This window comes from Artemia sp. Qi Xiang Cuo, chromosome 10 (genome assembly GCF_049724085.1).
Source record: "Artemia sp. Qi Xiang Cuo chromosome 10, ASM4972408v1, whole genome shotgun sequence".
Taxonomy (NCBI): Eukaryota; Metazoa; Arthropoda; class Branchiopoda; order Anostraca; family Artemiidae; genus Artemia; species Artemia sp. Qi Xiang Cuo.
Genome location: NC_142803.1, coordinates 40,866,876 through 40,887,843, shown reverse-complemented (window position 1 = coordinate 40,887,843; position 20,968 = coordinate 40,866,876). Strand labels below are relative to the sequence as shown.

The 20,968-nt window shown below is 34.5% G+C and overlaps 1 protein-coding gene across 1 annotated transcript in view; it reads left to right on the top strand.

The window, feature by feature from the left end:
* LOC148947768 (leukotriene A-4 hydrolase-like) overlaps positions 1-20,968 on the top strand; it is a 119,121-nt gene that overhangs the window by 63,932 nt on the left and 34,221 nt on the right. The window contains exons 5-6 of the mRNA XM_089095422.1: positions 1,878-2,005; positions 19,263-19,374. Coding sequence (XP_088951548.1) covers positions 1,878-2,005; positions 19,263-19,374 — 240 coding nt within the window. The remainder of the gene's footprint in view (positions 1-1,877; positions 2,006-19,262; positions 19,375-20,968) is intronic.

The window sequence follows — 20,968 nt, the reverse complement described above, 5'->3', positions numbered from 1 at the left end:
ATCAAAGGGAAAATTCAGTTTATTTTGGTCTCCCATACGTTAAAGGGGTTTCAGACCACATTTCAAAAAATCTAAGAAAAAATAACATTTACGCTTATTATAGACCCAGAAAAACTATCAGGTCCCAAATTTATCAAGGTAAAGACCCTATCCCGATAGGTGAAAACTCCGGTGTCTACACAATTCCTTGCTAGTGTGGTCTTTGGTATATCGGAAGAACTGATCAGCGACTAACGGATAGATTAACTCAGCACTCTAGTTCAATTAATTATACACTTAAAAAGTGAAAAAAAAAACAGAAAATTTTGACTCTGCCCTTGCAGAGCACATTTTTGAAAAACCAGACCATACTATTTTGTTTAATCAAGCTAGCCTAATTTCGCATGACAAAGGTATTGTCCAGCACTACAGAGAAGCTGTTGAAACTTATAAATACCAACATTTAGGTCTAGCTTTAAAAAGAGATTCCGGTGATTTAAGAATAAACGAGTCATATGTCGGTTTTCTCAAAAGAGAAGCCGATACTTTAGTAATCCCTGAAATAAACCTTGAACCACTTTCCCAGTCATATAATCAAACACGTGAACAACTCCTTAGGTCTCAAAGGGTGTCTGCAAGAAATGCAATAATTAAAATCCGAAATCAGATGACATAGTTCTCCAACTTGTTTAGTTGCTGGTTCGTTTTTGTTTTTGAGTGAATGAATTGTTTTCTTTTATATCTCAGTTGTTCGCTAGTATCCGTCGATCGCAGTTCATAATTTTTTGGATTTTGTGTAAATCGCGGATATTGGTGAATAACTCGCTTTTATGGTTGTTAGGTATTTGGTTTTAATTCTTATAATTTTCGGCTTTTATTGAATTTTATTCATCTTTTAAGTTTTTTGGTTCTTTTCACATTGACTTTCCGCGTTAGTTTGTTTGTTGTTTTTTTTTTTGGCACTTTCCTTGGATACATTATTTCGTTTCGTGCTGAAGAAGAGAGGCGTTTGTCCTCTCGAAATATTCGCTTTGTTGTGTTTTTTCAGTATTTCCATTTTGCCTATAAAACCCCATTTTTGCTCGTTTTTCTTTCTTTATGTGATGTTAGGCCAATGTGGTTTAAGAAATTATCTTTATAATCTAAGCTATCTTGGCTTTTATCTCTTTGGACGGCTTCACATGCCTAGAAGCGCTTCTCCCCTCAGCCTTGGTATTTTCTGTTCTTGGGTGGCTGGGTGCCGTCTAGAAAACCCTGGCAGTTAGACGAGTAACAAAAGAAAATCCTTCGAGTTTCTGTAGGCTTCATTATATTATACAAAATGGTAACTTGGCTGGCAAACACTGTAATCCTAAGTCAACTCGACTTCTTCCAGAGTAAATGTCCCCGTTGAATCGGGGATTTCCAGTACTCTGACCTTTTTTTGAAAAGTTCAATTAAGATATTTAGCTTCCCTTCTATCCTTTTCCGTCCAACGAACTTCTGTGACACTCATGGGACAAGCCGACTTGCAAGATGTTTGACCTGTACCCCGTTGCCCCAGGCTGGTGACGTCAAATGGGAAGGCCAAGGATCAAAGGGAGTGACGACTTAGTGAGATTTCTCGATCGAGAGAGCAAAATAAGGGATCTGATCCTAGCAGATGCCAAATTTATCAGCCCTTTTCAATCACTGCACCTATAACTCACTTGCAGACTGTGTTTCGCAATTTGACAACTTTAATCCGTCCGTATGGCTAGAAATTTGGAAAATATGAATAATTTGAAACAGAATAATTGTAAATTTGATTGAAAATAAATTTCCTATATTTAAGGACACAGCCGTTTGTACACGTCTTTTTATTTTATTTGTTTTTCGTCGCTGTTCATCTCTTAGCTTTTAAGTTGTATTTCTTTAAGGTATTGGATGCGAAAGATCTGACTATAAAGCAAGTAAAAGATGAAGTTGGAACAATTTTGGCCCATACCCTTGATGCTCCTCTCGGTTCATTTGGATCAAAGCTTACAGTTGCTTTAAAGATTACATCGTAAGACACTATTATCTATTACATTTATTGATGTGCTGCTAGATGTATTCGGTGGGAGCGGAACTTGAGTTTTGTCCTATTTTTATTTTTCTTTGTGACACCAATTTCAGTTTATTGGGAGAAATTAATTACGATTTAATTTTGTTGTTTTATAAAGAGCGTGGATTTCTGACTGGACTGACGATTATGACATAACATTTTGAAAAGTTATATTTGCTTTATTGTTTTGGTCTGGGGCCAAAAATAATGTTTTTGCTTGTCCTTGAGACAGAGTCTACAGTGTCTGAACTGAACTGAAATGGTTCCAAGCCTTTTCAGCCTAGAAATGACACAAGAAGTCCTATTTTTGGTACCATATGGCACTTCACGATGATGCTGTTAGATAAAAACATTAGCTTTCAAATGAGTTCTTAAACAGCTGTCTACGAAGTTTGAGTACCCCGCTAGTGCTGAAGAAATAAAAAAGGAAAAAAGTTACATCAGTTTTCAAGATCTTTTTTGAAATCCTCGACAAATTGTTTTCGAGATCAACTTTACCGTTAAGGTACACATAAACAACAATTGGTCTTTCTGAATAGATTTTAAACAGAAAGTTTTTTTTCGTTTGGTAGGTTTTTTTGCAGCTGTCGCTGCAACCGCCATAGACTTCGCACTAAATTGAAGTAGGAACTTCTGATGTCTGGAGAGTGTACAAATGCACCTGGGCTGGGTTAAGGGAATGGAGAGTCAAGTTGATTTTAGGCAGATTTAGCCTATTTTTAAACTTACTTTAATGAAAGACTCGTCATTTTTCTTGAAGAAAAATTATTCTTGGAACACACTTTTTAGAAGTTTCGAGAGGCTGCAAACACCGAAGTTTCAACGGTGGCGGAGAAACTAGATCATGCCAGTGCTACTGAAACACTGTCATTATTGAACCTGATTAAAGATTTCTGTAATCCTTCGCGTTGTCCATGCAAAGTAAATCTAGTTTTTGATTTGAAATAGAACAGTCACACCGTTTTGCCTAAAATATCGGCATTCAAGGAAGTTTTAAGCTTTTCTTTTTTTTGTTTTGAACATTTGTTATCTTATAGTTAAAATGCAATTAGTCAACATGGTGCATTGGCAATAAGATCCTTGTTTAGAAGCGTATATTGAAATAATTATGAAGCAAAAATGAGTGGAACAAGGTCAGGGCTTCTTAAAACTAATTGAAAAACACTTTCAGGGGATGTTTCGAATTGTAGGAATACTTTACTAACTTCATCAGAAGAAGGGCTTTTCTTCCTAGAAGATGCGGGATATCACTTGAAAGGAGAAATATTTATGTTATGCATTACTGTGTGCTAGGTCCTTGGCTTTTGAACTTAGTCTTTTATCAAAGTATAATCGAGAACAGAATTTAGTTTTAAAAATGAAGCTCGGTCTAGAAGATACTATGAAATGAATAGGGACGAGAGAAAACTGTTTGATGCAGTGATAGACCTGTCTGGTGTCGATTCAGCTACGAGTGTTGGGAGTATTGGGCCTTTTATGCCTGAGTCTTGATTCTGTTTGATGAGTCTGCCCAGGATAAGAATCGTTTTTTAAATATACTTTCTGTATGTATTAATTATTATTTGATTGCTGTCTAAATATATTGATTATTAGCAAAGAGCTCGCTTCGCTATATTTTTTTTAGTCCGCCCCTTTTTGCCAGCCGACTTGCCTTCCTTCATTCATAACGTCAGGTTTGCCATTGGAGCTTTACTTTACAAGCCAAAAGTGTCAACGCTGGCTTTGTATTTTAGGCACATGCAAATTTGGTTTTCTTTTGCTTGCATAGTGACTCAGATCATCTACCCTCATAATTGAGTCTTCGTCACCTTTTTTGTCAAGTAGGCATACATAGTGGTTCCCATTGTGGGTACATGTCTACCTGGGTACGTTTAAATTTTTAAGGGATGGTTCAGGAATCGTCTGGTTAATGGCCTTGGATTTTTTTCTGTATTAGTAAATGGTTCGGTGCTTGTAACATATGTAATTGAATGTCGAAGCTAGGCGATCAAAGTTTGGCAGATGACTACAAGGATCACGCCAAAAATGGCTGGGAAACACTAGAATACGCTCCATCCCTAGAGCTCTGTGGGACCTACGGGTAATTAATCATTATTGGAGCATTGTTTTTTTTTCAGTATGACAAATATAAAACTCCATTTAAAGCTTGAAAGAAGATGTATTAATTTCGCAGTTCTAAAGATAGTTTTGACGCTAAAGTTTTAAAAAATCTTGTAGGAAATGAGTAGTTTCACACTATTGGATATTAAGAGAAGAGTGAAAACAGAAGTTCCAAATGTTGTAGCTGAAGTTGCAAGGGGATGAACATTGATATTTGAGGGGAATGAGAAACGCTACAAATGTGTAATATCATTGGGTCGATCCAAAACGAACGAACAATTATATTTACGGCTAAAGTGAATAAAATGAACAATATCCAGTATACAAGAAGTTTTGAATGTAATTGTCAAGCATATTAAATAAAATGCACCGGATCGTTGATTAAGAAAAAAACCCGGAAAATTGTTACAGTTCTTTTTTTCTATTCTGTTTATACATTCTTTTTATTTTGTTTCTGTTTTAAAAATAACTAATTACCATCTAGGTGTGACGTTGCATATTTGCATAAAAACTTGAATTATGGACATTACAACCACACCCTCTTTCTAGACCAATCAGGGAACTTGGAAATACGGCGAGTACAAGATCAATGACCCCTTTTTTCAAGGTCGACTTATTTGTTGTTTTCAAGTGTATTGTCTCCGGAGTGAAGTTTGCACATGCACATTAACGGGGGGGGGGAGATGTATTGATCCACGAAGGGGAAATGGATTTCCGAGAAATTGATTGCGTAACCTAACCTAACCTCATGAGCTCGTGACCCTACACCATATATGGGCATAGACTCCCTAGGGGAAATGGATTTCCGAGAAATTGATTGCGTAACCTAACCTAACCTCATGAGTTCGTGACCCTAAACCATATATGGGCATAGACTCCCTAGGGGAAATGGATTTCCGAGAAATTGAGTGCGTCATCAATTGGAATTGATCAAAGAAAGGGGAATTTATTCATGTATTATCGATCTAGTCTAATGAGGTCAATGTCAATTGATTTGTTGTTGTTGTTCGTCCAGGTGTACGCTAGGGAGAATGTATTGATTCAGGACTCGACTAGAGGAACTAAATTTCCAAGAAATTGATTGCGTAATCGGTGGGGAGAATGTTTTGATCCAGGAACGGGAAACATGATCACGTGTCTCCTTCTAAACCAATCAGGGGGCCGGAAATATTAGCGGGAGAGGATTGCAGAGAAATTGATTGCGTAATCTCCCGGGCCTATATAATTTATGCATGTTTTTATGGTTTTTGTCACTGAGAATGAAAAACAGGATTTTTCTCACTTTGATGTATTTTCATGGTTTATTAATGTCTAATGGGGTCAAGGTTGATTGATTTGTTGTTGTTGTTTGGCCAAGTGTAATGACACGAGGGGTGATTTACATAATCAGTCTAGAATATATTGATCTAGGGGAAGAGAATTTCCGAGAACTTGATTTACATAATCGGTGTGGTGATTGTTTTGATCTGTTGTGAAGTGTATTTTATGGTATTGAAGTGATGTTGTTGTAGATGCCTTTATTTCTCCCTTTATAGGGGAGGTAAACTCTGGCCCTAAGGTAATTTAACTTTGGTAGCGTGCCTTAGGCTATGACCGAACTAATGAGGTGTACCGACTGGGTATGTTCGAGGGGCTAAAGGTAGATCGTAGAGAGGTTGTCTAAAATACAATACTTTTATTCAATTTACATATAATAATTCCAGATATAGATATTCTCCTGGGACTGGCTGTCCCAAGTAGACCCAAAGTCTCATAAACTACAATAATATATAATAAGATACAGACACTTACAATGATCCAACAAGATTCCAAGGTATTTCTAAAAACAACGGACCAGAGGTCAGTCCGGCATAAAGTTAGTATCAGTCTAAGTCTTCCGATAAAATGTATCTTTTATACATTTCGTCAACCACACCTTCCTTTTACCAACCCACGTAAATGCTAGGAAGTGGTAATTTCTCAATTTCCCGTTAAGCAGAAACTTGGAAAGATATATTCCTTATCTTAATAAAAAGTGGTATTTTGAAACTGTATTTGCGTCTTAATATATTTTTACTAAATTCATAATTAACTAAATTAGAAAGGTTTACCACAATACTACCCATTTAAAGAAGAATTGTCCCAATTCTCAATATTTTACTTTTAAAACAACTTAATTTTGTTTACAGCTATTATGCTGCCATCTTTGGGTCATTATGTGCATCTACCCTCAATGGATTTCCTTAGGGTCATGTTTCTGGTCCAATATAGGCCATGTTCTTTTTTTGTCGAAGGATTTCAATTTAAAATTCATCCTTGTATCTCTTTTTCTCTGTCTCTAGGACTGAAAAATACTCTTTTACCTTTCTTCATATGCATCTTCTGTTTTAACTTGACCCCAAGCAGCTTAAAAACTATATTAGTGGTTTTGCTTAAGTTAGATTCCAAGTTATATTAGAAAAGTTTATGAATTATTTGAGTTTAAATTTAATTCCCATTAATAATTTAATTTATCTGGGTGATGTGGTTGATATACCGTTTATTTTTCGTTTTAGAAATAACTTGGATGAAATACACATAACATTTTTGATTTTTAAATTTTCACATATTTTTCCAGCACAAAGCATTTTCACATATTTCAATAACCTAAGCCATTGGGCTATGTAGCACATTTTCTAGGCCTAAATTAAGTTCTGATTTTATCTCACTTTCTGACGAACTTGTAGTAAAGTCTGTATTACTGCTATAGTTTCCAAAATATCAGTTGATCAAGTATAGTTTGGTTTCTGATGGTATGAGATGATAGTATCAGGATACATTTGAAGTGGCTTCAAAATTTTTTACTTTCCAAAAATGTGTCAAAATATGATTGAAAGAAAAAATTGATACGAAAGGATGCTAAGAAAAATTTGATTTCCAAAAAAATATCAAAGGCTGTATATAAAATATATATTCACATTAGAATAAATATAAAGCATGAGATTCTAAATTTATAGTAGAAAGAAACACTCAATTTTGTAAATTTTAACTACTTTTCATTACTTTTCCCTCTTTTAATTACTCCAAAAATAATATTTTGCTTAAATCGAAACGTTATGTTTCTTGCTGGATTATTCTTTTCGAACTTAATACTTAACGGATTGTTTCACAATAAAAATATATGTACGTTGACTCCAAGTCAAATATTTACATATAATATTAAATCACTAGTTGAAACTTAAAATAAATTAAAACATAGCATATATATACAAGCAATGTGTAATAACTTACACAAGTATTGTTTTTATTCGCAAAACTCGATAGGATATTTAACTACTGGTTCAAACTTAAAGCATTTAAAAAAAATGAAACACGGTATAGACTAGCATTGGAATTAATTCCAATTAGTGTTTTATGAATTGCTTATGAAGTATTAATGTAGCATACTTCTTGAATGATAGAAAAATAAAAACACAAATACTCAACATATTAATTCATTATATTTACATGGATAGTTTTAGGTTACATATATATAAATATATACATACAAATATATACATATATACATATATATATACATATACATACACATATATATTAACCGAAGTTATGCTGATACATAACTTAATTGTTAAAAACAAATAATAATTATGTACCCTAATAATTTATTTAATCACTGCAATATTTATTCTTTGTACAACTTTTAAATAAGTCCGTCAAGAATTTTATACTATAAGTCCTAACTGCAATTAAAATATTTACAAAACAAAAGCAACTCCAACAAATAGATTTATGCACTATAACTGATAAGTAGGATTATACTCTATTTAAGGGCTTGGCAATAGTTCATATAGCATGATTTTGCTATCAAAATTTACATATTTACAATTTTTTTTTGTATATGATAATTCCATATTTATAAAGAGTTTTCAAAATACATTTATAACTGTATATATTTTCTCAACAACATCTCTTACCACTATATAACTTTTTCATATGCGAATATATACATTTTTATAATTGTTTTGCCAATTTGGTTCTATTTCGAACTCACTTTTTTCATTAACTGTCATTAGCTTACTATATGCCTGTTTGTTTATTCAGACTTTTGAGCTTTTCAACTCTTTTCGAATTTCTAGGTACTTGACAGTTTTATAACGTTTTTTTTTGTAATCTCTTTTTTTCAGCTTTAATGTCTTTTTGGGTTAAGGCTTCATTCACAGCTTGGATCTGATAAGTAAATTTTTTTTTTTTTTTTTTTTTTTTTGCTTTTCACCTTATACCTCTTATGCCATTATCAAATGGCTCTTGCCTGTACTCTGAAGGTTGGCTTACCAGGGCTGCCCTCTGGTAGCTCCTTATAACGTTTCCAGGTCCTCTTGTCATCAGCTACAGCTAAAAGGACTATTATGAACCTGCACGCATAATAGTTAATTATCTATAGTATTGCCACACTTTTTGATTTGTTGCCACAATTTTCTCTTGGGCTATTCTTTTATCATAAAATTAGCCTTTCTGCAGGAAAAATGCCTGGTCTTCATGGCACACAGTAATTTATAACACACATAACACACAGCAATTAAGGCACACAGCTCTTTAGCATGAGTGCTACTCATTTTGTATTTATTTAGTACAATTTTCGTACTAGTTTCGTTCGGCAACTTCAATAAGTGCGTATAACAGAGTGTAACTGACTCCATTCAGTTTCTTTTCCTTGTTAATTTCGTCTGGCTATATTTTCAACTTGAACCCTTCTCTTTTTTTTGATTCGTTATTTCATTGGAGCCTAAGGGTTTTTTCAAGTTTTTTCCGCTCTTTCAGTAAAATAGGTCTTTCCTAAGCCTATGTTTATATGTCTCACGTATTTTTCAAAAACCCTTAACAATTTTTTATGCTGATTGCCCTTCTATGATCAAATTCATTATCTCCATATTTTTAAGAGGTGGGGGGGGGGAAGTCTAATTTTTGCAACCTGTATTTTTTAAATTATTCAAATTTTTTCTTCGAAAGTTTTTGTGTGAGAAAAGTACTGTAGTTTTTCAGCTAATTTTGAACACTTTTAATGAAGTTTTGCCCCGCATTTGTTAGTTGTCATTTCTTCCTTAAAATGCAATTTTTACGATATAATGGTTGCCAATTTTATCCCAGCTTTAATTACTATTTTATTTGCCAAAGAAAGAGAGACAATAATTCCGTTGCAAGGCTAAATAATTTTGAATTCAGTGCTCATTATCTTTGGTTTATTGATAAGCTTGAATCTGGGAGAATTACAAGAATGGATTTCTGTTTATTACTGCGAGTTTTCTTTTGTTGTGTACAGCTATATTTTATTTTCAAAGAAAAAGTGGATACTGTTTAGTTTGTGTTAAGGTTCAACGGATTGGGATTTGGGTGTTTGGGTTGGCACAGGTGAAAACCAATTGTTTAAATAGGATTCTCATGTGCCAGTTCGTTTTCTCAGATCCAAAACATCGCTAGAGTTAAAATTATTATCTTGAACTACTGTGGTTTGCTTGTGACGATGAGGTCTAATTTTTGGCTTATTTTTAATGGATTTTGTCCTTGGCTTTTACCTCCTGGTAAAATTTTAGGTTATAATTTATTTTTATATCGCTTTTCACTCTTTTTGCTTTCTAAGCTTATTCTAAGTTTTGCTTAAACCTTTATAGCGCTTCTTTAAAATTTCTTTTTTTTCATTTTTACCATTTGTAACTAATAAAAAAATATTATATTAGACTATAACTAATTATAATAAGATTACAGCTAGCTTGTACATGTAGTCGACTTAATGTAAACTCTTGCTGTTTTTCCCATTATAATAATTAAAAAATTCTTCAAAAACAATTTTTTTTCAAATTCGACTGAAAGTGTCACCTCAAAGAGTCAAAGGTTAGAAGATGCATATTATGTATTTAACAAGGATAGACCTGCAGTGATTAAGCTCACTCCGAATTTGCTAGCTTCCAATGACCCTATTTCGGTAGACTAACCTCCTTCGTTTTTTTTATATTCTATTATCCCCCCAAATTATTTTTTTTTTCAATATACATTTCAAAAGAATCGCCTTTTAATGGTGATTCTAAATATGTATAGTTCAATTAGTTTCACTACACCTATTTAAAAGTTAAGTGGCCTTATTAATTTCTTTTATGAAACGAAGCCTAATTCGTTTTGACAAGTCTTGACATTACACCGTTCGCGAAGTTTTATCTTGTATCGGAAACAAAATTTTTGCATGAAGCTATGATGTCACTTCAGAACGGAACTAATAATTTAGCGTCAGAACGTGACGGTAATATTTTTTACTGGCAATATATATTTGAAGGAAAACTTGATGTTATTTACATACCGATTAAAAAAAAGGAAAATATAGATATGTCGTTAGAGGCTTTTTACTCGTTTTATTTTTATTTATTATTTTTTCAATTATATTCTCTTTGTTCAAATACAAGTATCCTGAGGGCTGTGCTCTTTTCGATTTAATTCATCTCCAGGTCTAAATTTCTGACCCCAAATTTTTGCCTTTCTTCTTTATAGTATTTTCAAGTTTTTCCGTGGTCTCTATAGTGTGGTTTACAAGGCTCCGAGTTCGAGTGCGGTTTTGTTGCCTCGTCAAATATCTTTAATCTTTGTTTCTCCTGATGTTCGGCCTTTTTCATATGTGTTTTAGCTACTTGTGCTGCTGACAAAGGAACTTGTTGCTGCCCCTCTGGTTTCTTTACTTTTCTCCATAATTTTTCTTTTAAAGAGGAATTTCTTGCCGATGGCCCAAGTTCAGTTATGTCGGTTTCTGTATAAGAATTATCAGTGTCACAATCTGTTAGCTCGCGTCTGGTAGATGGCGTTTGTTCCAAAAGCCATTTTTGCGTTAAGACTGTAGGTGAGTCTAATGTATAAAGATCAGATAATTCATTTGTTCCTTCCCATTTTTCTTCCTCTGTGGATTTTTCCCTTGGTTTATCACATTTTAAACCCTTCTGTTGTGTTTGATTTTCTTCATCGCTAGTATCCGATGAGCATCGAATATTTCCTTTTTTCTCTTGTTTGTTGTGTAGAGTTTGTAGCCAAGAGTTTCTTGCAAAAGTTCATTTAAAATCCCAAAGAATATTTTCCACCCTAGTTTTTACGTTTTCCGGTAAATGTTTTAAATCAAATTGTTGCAAAAATCCGTTTTCGACATTCCATACTTTTCTTGTGTCTGGCAGTTTGCGGTTTGTGGTTGCGGTTTTAGTGAGGACAAATGTTCGTGGTTTGTGAAGTTTACTCTTAATTCTGGACTGTTTAGAGATTTTATTTCCGAATTTGAAATCTTTTCCACTGATCCAAGTTCTATCTGGTTCAGTTTTTATTTTATTATTACTTAGATTTGATAGTTTTAAGTATGTTATACCATTTTCAATTTTTATAACTTGATTTTCCACGAAAATCATTGGGTATTCTTTAATGGTGTATCCTCGTATCATGGCATCCATTGTTTTAACGTTTCCTTCTTTTGCATTTAATGTCGCTAGAACTTGAGCTGTCGTTCCCCCTTCTATGGTAATTTTTCCGCTTATTTTTAGGTTATAATTCGAATCGTCACTTTTGTATTCTGTTGTTACGCAAATTTGCCTATTATTTTCATTTGCCTGGTTTATGGCTATTGTATCAGATATGGGTTCCCATACGATCCCATATTTTCTGATGGCATCTACTCCTAGAATATAAGGAAATGGTAGCTGCTTGCATATTATCACTGTTATTGTTGTTTCTTTATCTCCTATACTCAATTTTAAAGCACATTCTCCAAAAATTGTCAGCCTGTGCCCTGTCACTGATGTCAGGGTATTCTGACATCTGCTTACGTGATTTTTGACACTAGGAGGAAACCTGTTTAAAATTTCCTCTCGAATTAATGATTTAGATGCGCCTGTATCTAGTAAAAATAGTAAATTTTTAAAACACTCAATTTTAAAACAACGCAGAATCGGTAGACTGTTATTATTTGCACTTGTATCACAACATTCTAAACTATATAGGGGTCTTTGTAAGGAAACAGCTCTGTCGACTCTTACAGGCTGGTTTCTCCGTTTAAATGCCCACTGTTTGGCCAAAAGTTTCTGGGATTATCCCAGTTTTCTTTAGCGTTGCTACTTTGACCCTGGGTATTGTTAACCGTTTGCCTCCTAGGCCTAAATTCAGGAATATTATTAGGTGTTTGCCAAGTATTATTTGTTTCCTGCCTTCCTAAATTTTTGCCCCGCTGCGTTCCGAACTGGTGTTTTGTTTTGTACGTCTGGCCTTCTTTGCGTATTCTATGCCAGCAATCTGCTGCATAGTGGTTTGGTTTGCTAACAATAATAGCAATAAAATTTTATCTTAAATTGTTTGCTTGTTTCTTGGTTATTTCTAAATATTTTTGATCTGTCCTTGTTGGTTCCCTAGCTATTTGTCTTTGATGGGGGAGGATGCCCATGTTATCTGTAATTATTAGCTGCTAATCTCTCAAGGTCATGGAATCTGTCGGCTATTTCCCTTGACGGCAAGCCTTGGCCTCCACCGCGCCTTTTTGGTTGACGATTTGGCTCCTCAAAGCTCACCCTTTTCTGTCCCCTTTCATGTTATATACTTTCTTGGGCTCCTGTGTTATTTATTGACATCTGGTCAAACTTTTTATAGCCTCGTCAATTTTTACCTCTGTTTCGACTAGTATTATGGCCTGCTCTAAATTTTCAGGTTTCCGTGATAATATTAGTCTTAATAACTTTTTTGGTAACCATTGGGTAAAAGTATGTAGTTGTACTTTCTGTACTGTCTCATCATTTCCGCCTTTCCCTAATTGTAAACACACAGATCTACAAATTTTTTCTGTATATTCCCTGATACTAGTTGAGGTATTGAATGTGACTACTTCTGTTCTTAGCCTCTCTGAGGTGCTTGTCTCTATAAATCTCGTTTTAAAAGATTCAATTAGAGTACTGATGTCCTTGGGCTCTTTTCCCTTAATTGTCTCAAAATGTTTAAGGGCGCTTCCCTTTAATCTGGCTGCAACGCATTGCTCTTTGACCTTATCCTGAAACGATTCAGTTAGTTCGTCGAAAATTTTTAATTTTTCGTTAAACTCATCTACATCTGAATTTGCCGCGTATTCTGGTATAATTTTTGAAATTTCAAGTACTGTTGATAGGGAAGTCATTTTTTTCTCTGGTAAAGCCATTTTATTTGAATTTACTATTTTTATCTAGCCCTCTCGACCCAGTTTTTCCAACGACCACCAGTTGTTGTAAAGTGTATTTTATGGTTTTTAAGTGATGTTGTTGTAGATGCCTTTATTCTCCCTTTATAAGGGAGATAAACTCTGGCCCTAAGGTAATTTAACTTTGGTAGCGTGCCTTAGACTATGACCGAACTAATGAGGTGTACCGACTGGGTATGTTCGAGGGGCTAAAGGTAGATCGTAGAGAGGTTGTCTAAATTACAATACTTTTATTCAATTTACACATAATAATTACAGATATAGATATTCTACTGGGACTGGCTGTCCCAAGTAGACCACAAGTCTCATAAACTACAATAATATATAATAAGATACAGACACTTACAATGATCCGACAAGGTTCCAAGATATTTCTAAAAAAGCAACGGACCAGAGGTCAGTCCGGCATAAAGTTAGTATCAGTCTAAGTCTTCCGATAAAATGTATCTTTTATACATTTCATCAACCACACCTTCCTTTTACCAACCCACGTAAATGCTAGGAAGTGGTAATTTCTCAATTTCCCGTTAAACAGAAACTTGGAAGGATATATTCCTTATCTTAATAAAAAGTGGTATTTTGAAACTTTGTATTTGCGTCTTAATATATTTTTACTAAAATAATAATTAACTAAATTAGAAAGCTTTACCACAGATCCAGGAATGGGAAACAGGAAGTACGTGCCTCCTTCTAAGCCAATCAGAGAGGCGGTTACATCTCCTTCTAAGCCAATCAGAGAGTTGCTTACATATGGTTTCCCATTACATCACAATTCGCCCTTGAGATTTCGTTTATAACGGACATGCGTTGTGATTAAACATTCAGAAAGTTCCAGGACATAATGGATAAAACATCGATTATTATTGATGAGCTAGAAGCCTTGGCTACAGCGATTTACAATGTGAGTTCTGTTTAGTCAATTTTTATTCTTTATTTTCAAATAAAATTATTTTACGTAGTAGTCCCTCCAGTAAATTCAGGGTATACCCCCCCCCCACACACACACAATACAAACTCCACTATATATTGTTTATACTCGCTAGAAAGCTTAAAATATGTTCTTTTTTACCATGTAAACCCCATCCTCCCTTCCCCATCCACCCTCCCCCCTGGTTATGACTTTAATTCTTCCATTGGAAATAACTCTGTTTTTGAACTCTCCTTTTGACAGGCAACTTCCGTTAACTCTTAGCTATTAAGCCGCCCGCTAACTTGGCATAAACATTCCCGCAATGATTTAATTAGCGGTCACCCTTTTAAAACACATCCGCTTTCTCAATCCATTACGTTAACGGTTTAACCAAAGGGTTTCACAGATCAAAAAGGATTGTTTTTTCCCATCAAATTAAAACACTTTCAAACAAAAAGAGATTGCAATAATTAAGCTAGGCCAACGCAACCTGTATGGAAGAGTGAAACGAGTTATTCCCCAAATTAATGCTAACAAATATTTGTAGGACATTATGTAAAAAGGGGGAAGGGGGAGGGGGATGCTAACAGCCCTTTCGAGTGCATATTTTTTAGATACATCTTGAAATGTCTCGCCGGAAAACGAGAGCCATTATTCCTTTTTTCTAGCTTTCTTTCGATAAAGTTTCTATTATATTCCCAGGAGAGAGCGTGAAAACTATGGTTTTTTAACTTTGATATACAATGCTAGAAAAAAAGTCTTTAGCAGTTGCATGAAGACTATATTAAGTGTAAATTGAATAACATTTACATCTAAGATCGTAAATTTAGGCCTATAAGCTGCTGGGTTAACAATCTTTTTCTATTTTAAAGCCTATAGACTGGAACATTTAAAAAAAAATTCTAAATGGTAAAATAGAAACATTGATTTCTATCCTAAGGCTACAAACTAGTGATTGTCAAGTTTTATTTTTTCACAAGTTGTGTATCTAATTTTTTCTCAACATGGTAAAAATAGGAGCATTTCTGACTGTCGCAAATTTTACCTTTTGCTTTGCTTTTTTTTGCTTAGGGGAGGGGCTTCTTTGTGATAAATGCTTTCTAGACAAAATTATGGCTAGGTTAGGGGGTACTAATTTTTATTCTGTGAAAAAGGGGAAAATTATTTCAATACTAACTTTTTTCTCTTCTTTTTAAGGACATTTATTATGAATGTGCGCTTCCACCTGAAAAGAGAGCAAGGGAGGGTGAGGCAGCCCCATCAGTGCCAGCCCCTATGCAGTCTGGGCAAAAGCCAAAAAGAGAATGGAGCATAAGGATGGAGAACCCTGCTGCCTCATCGGTGCAAGAACGTAACGCCGCCGGCCCCCAAAACGCCCCCAAAACGCGTTTTGGGAAAAAGTTCCCCCAAAACGCGTTCTAAAGTTGTCTCTGACAGCACATTAAAAAAAGCAAAGGAGTATCTACAGAATGAACCGAGTTACACACTGCATCGGAATCGTAGGCTTCGTCGCAAACAATATCGACAAACTAAAGCTTTTCCCCTCTGCATATAATGCAAACTGATATTTTAGCTTTAGACGCAATTCAACGACGTCACAATGCACCCTACAAATATATTCTAGTGCCAATCAGTGTCTTTAGTCGCTATGCCTATGCCATTCCATTACGGTCAAAGAGAGGTGTTGAAGTTGCTCAGGCCATTGAAAGTATTCTTGAACAGGATTGCTATAGAAAAATTCAATCGGATCGTGGTAGCGAATTTGTTAATCCCCATGTGCAAAAGGTTTTATTGAAATATAATTATAACACTTTATCATAGTCACAGTCCGATAATGGCTGCTTTTGCTGAACGATTCATTAGAACGATTCGTCTATTAATTTCAAGATATTGTACACTGAAAAATAAACCTGCCTTTATTCATGATTTAGTAAAAGCTATACAAATATATAATAGTTGACTTCATCGATTTCTGTCCAACTCAAGCCTTCGGGAAGTTCACTAAAGGGAAAATACGTTTAATGCTTTTCGAAAGTAGTTTTGCAGCGAAAAAGAAAAAAATGTGAAGAAGAAGAAGAAATTCAATGTTGGTGATACTGTTCGAATTAATAGAACCGCCAATATTTATGAAAAGGGGAATTATTTATGGAGCACCTAATTTTTTAAAGTGTCCAAAATCCTGGACACCGAACCCACGACATATCGACTGCGAGACACCAAAGATGATGAGATTCTCGGTAGTTCTTATGAGTATGAACTGCAAAAAGTTAGAAACACTAGTGAAATTTATCAAATTGAAAAGATATTAAAGATATTGATCTTGATTGACTGCAATGTAAGGGTCACATTTTCTACAATACAATGTAACTTCACTCTTGTCATATCTCTTTGTATTGTCAATGATACTATTTGCATTCATATTATGAAATTCACGAGTTTCAATCTAACTATTTGAAGCAATATCACATACAGTGTTTTCAAGTTGTGAATCACGTTTGGTAACTGCCAAATAAAAATCACTTCGTTTTTAGTCATAATAGGCAGTGTCGTCACAACGATGACGTAGAAACCAAAGTGTCTTGTTACCCCAACAGTTGAATCGTAGACCAGATTCTTCCTCCCAGAATAAATTAAATTCACGACGATACCAATCTCGTAGAAATAAACTAAAATCACGTTTGGGATTCTTTCTAATCATAGCGGGGTAAGTATTCTCCTACTGATCACATTTGTCATAGTGACAATTGGAGCATAGGTGCCCTCTAGGCTGAGAGTCACAAATCTCTTCAAGACATGAATTACATTGTTTAATCTGTACCGCAAATCCTCTATGAAATTTACATGGATTACATTATTATTACTTTTCATTATAGTCATCAATAGTTGAACAATTTTCAGATTGAGTCCAACTGCCAAGAGTGTACATGCATAGTGGACATGTATAGAACAATTTTTTTTGGTTTCCCATGTCAACTCTCTCTCAAAGCTAAAACGAAAATGATCATCCTTGCTGAAGGATAAATTCAGGGTGGAGGAATGGGAGAGGAGTAATTTTGTGACGTCACCTCTTTCGAATGGTGGGGGAGCCATCTACATTGCATCTATGGCAATGTTTTCACAAGTATATCCACAATATTATTCTGCTTTGTTCCAATTAATATATCAGTAAATTGAGTATAAACATTTGAGTCACATCGACAAAGCTTCATACAATAGTCCAATGGGGGGGGGGAATCAGTCCTCATTATATTGTCAAGTGTTCCCCGAGAGAATATCCTGCGTTGAAGAGATAACTTGAGAAAATCATCATCCAAAATCAAATGTATTTCCATAAACACCAGATTCGATCTAATTCTCTCTTTCTCAAATTTATTCATTTTTCAATCCTTTCACTCTGATTGCTGACTCTAGACTGACCATGATTCGTTAGCCTAACATTCTAACAACAAAAAGAAAGGGAACATTTTCGATTTCGAAATAATTTTATTGGATAATTACAACAACAATATACAGTTTATTGTGTTGGATATGTTTCACTAATGCACTTAAAGCACATTGAAGTCTATTCACATGTGCTATATCAACTTTTGCAGCGAAACATAATTGATCCTCCATTTCAAATTTTCTCAAGGATATCACATATCTTGCACATACTTCATCCCATTCCAGACAAAGCCGTGATCCTCTCGTGATTTCCACCGCAATGTTTGGTGCTCTTGTATTACTGCTACCAACTCCACTATCAACTTCTAATAGGGTAAACATTCCACTCATCATCAGCACAAATATATCCAAATGAGTAAAGTCAAACTGTTCTCACTCCTTTGAATTCAATTCACAGACTAATAAAAACTATAGCAAAAAGTCTTTCCTTATATTCTCTGCAATCCTCTCCCGCTAATATTTCCGGCCCCCTGATTGGTTTAGAAGGAGACACGTGATCATGTTTCCTGTTCCTGGATCAATAAAATGCCGCCGTCGATTACGCAATCAATTTCTTGGAAATTTAGTTCCCCTTCGATTACGCAATCAATTTCATCGAAATTTAGTTCCCCTTCGATTACGCAATCAATTTCTCGGAAATTCACTTGTCCTAGATCAAAACACTCTCCCCACCGTCAATGCGCATGTGCAAACTTCACTCCGGAGACAATACACTTGAAAACAACAAATAAATCGACCTTGAAAAAAGGGGTCATTGATCTTGTACTCGCCGTATTTCTAAGTTCCCTGATTGGTCTAGAAAGAGAGTGTGGTTTTGTGCTCGTTGGAATCTAGCCCTCTGATTAGCTGAATCTTGTACTCTGGGGATCAATAGGGTCATCACTACTATTACTGACATGGCAATATGAATCTTTTCATATCTTAGTTTTGAAATTTTTGCGGTTTGGCTCCCGAGTCAGGAGGGAGTTTTGGCAACCATTACGGTATTGAGTTACTGGACTTGAAAATATTTTGGTCAATCTGTAAGGGAACGGCTAGGGCTATTGGATTGAATTTTTAAAGGGCGCTGTTGGGGGACAAGGAAAACTGTAAAATAAGAACTGGGAGACTATAGAGGCTAAAACAGGCTACATTTTTTTGTATCTGAAGCTTGCAAGATTGTACACACTATTATCAGCCTAGGTAAAGGCTTAGATAACATTATATACAGCATTACAAAAAGAAATACTCTGATAGCAATTAATTACGTAGAAAGCGTCATCTTATTGAAATAGAAAGTTTTTCGACCATCGTGGCTGGATTCTAGAACTCAAAGGATGGAATACTGCTCACTGAGTAATTTATCTGTCAGTTTTTGTTTGAATAAAGCCTCGACTTATGGAACTGTGTAAGAAAGTGATAGAGCAAATAAAATTTTTAGAATAATGCCCTTTCTTGAAAAATTAGTAGGAAAACAAAACTTGTAGATTTCTGAAATGAAGTGTCGCGTTTCGTATATTCTTTCAGTTTATGTTTGTTTTCTACCCCTATAGCTTTCGCGTACACATGAATTATTTTTAGTTCTTTTTCAGTGCGACTGTTGTAATCGAGTATGAAACCTCACCAAATGCTACGGGTTTGCAGTGGTTGAATCCCCAGCAAACCAGTGGGAAGACCCATCCATTCCTTTTTAGCCAGTGTGAGGTAATTGCAACCTTTATCTGCAATGGTTTTTACATTAAATGTACAACTTTTATTTCATTAGTTTTGGAAGAAATTATTTCAAATTATTTATTTAATTTTGATCAATGACAATTGAAGATATTACTGTAATAATATTGAACATTTTTTTTAGTGAATTGTCTAGATGCTAGGACACCTGTACCTATTTTCAATTTTTTTTTTCCATCTTTGTTTTTTCTCCTCTGCTTAGTTGTAAAGGTGTCCCGGGACCATTGTATTCTTCCGATTATAAGTATAAAAATATTTATAAGATGCAACTGAAATATTCTAACAAAATTTTCAAAAAGAACTAAACAATGCAACTGGAAACTAGTTGAAATGATAAGCTGTCCGAGGCATCGCCTCCCCCTATCTTTGGGAATTCTGAGGACATAGGGCTACCCAAAATAAAAAGACGTTACTTTCAATTCATAGTTTAATTTCAATACTCTTGAATTGAGTAAATAAAAAGATGAAACTGAATTTTTTACGAAAGTAAAGAACAAAGTTGAAATTTAAAACGATCAAAAATTTTTGTTCCATAGATTATGCTTTATCGTTCCGCAGATTCCGCTATATCTGCAAAACTAGCCAAAATAAACTGGCTCTTGATATTTCCCTATATTTGTAGAGTTCAAAAAACCAGAGCTTTTCTGAAAATACAAAGGCGACGTAAAACCAGGAAGTTTCTCGTATGAGTAGAAAAATGCATAAGTAGAGTGTAGAAAATGAACGACTAATCTATAAGATTCTCAAGAATCTTTCACGGGTCATGATGTTGATCCCTTTTAGTATACAATCATAATTCTGCAAAAATTCAAGCAAGCTTAGTTTTCAGTAAAGTGCTAGTCTTAGGATTCTACAAATATAGGGGAATATAACGAGTCTGTCATTTTTATTCATTTTTTTTTGTTTTACGTTTCATCTTCACTATATACTTCCTGTAAGAAAAACTTCGTTTTTTTTTTAATTCAGTTTTGTTCGTTTTAGTTTTTTTATAAATATACACAATAGACATTACAAAAATATCTTTTCTAACTAAGGCAATGAAGTCAATATGTTTTTTTTTAAATAGTGCCTTAATTATATGTTTTACTTCTTACTCCCCTTAACATTCCCCCTCGAGATATTTTCGATTTGTCACATAGAAAAAGAATCCTACGATTATCTTATTGCAGGCTTCTTTTAGAAGTTGCAGATAAACCCTTATACTAAAAACTCATAGATAGTGTATTTGGCATAATACTGTGAAATTATTTACTCAAGGTATTTTGCTTTGATTTTAGATGCCTAACTTCGATGCCTTTATTTAATAATTTTGAATTTGCTTCTTTCATAAGTAAAAATCTAAAATGATCTTATCTGAAGTAAAATATCTGAATGGCTCCAGAATTTTCAAAGATTGAATTCGCAGAAAAGCTTCTGCACGATTCTAAAATCTAAAAGTAAAAATCTAAAATGATCTTATCTGAAGTAAAATATCTGAATGGCTCCAGAATTTTCAAAGATTGAATTCGCAGAAAAGCTTCTGCACGATTCTAAAATAAAATATAAAATAAAATCTGATCTTTAGAAA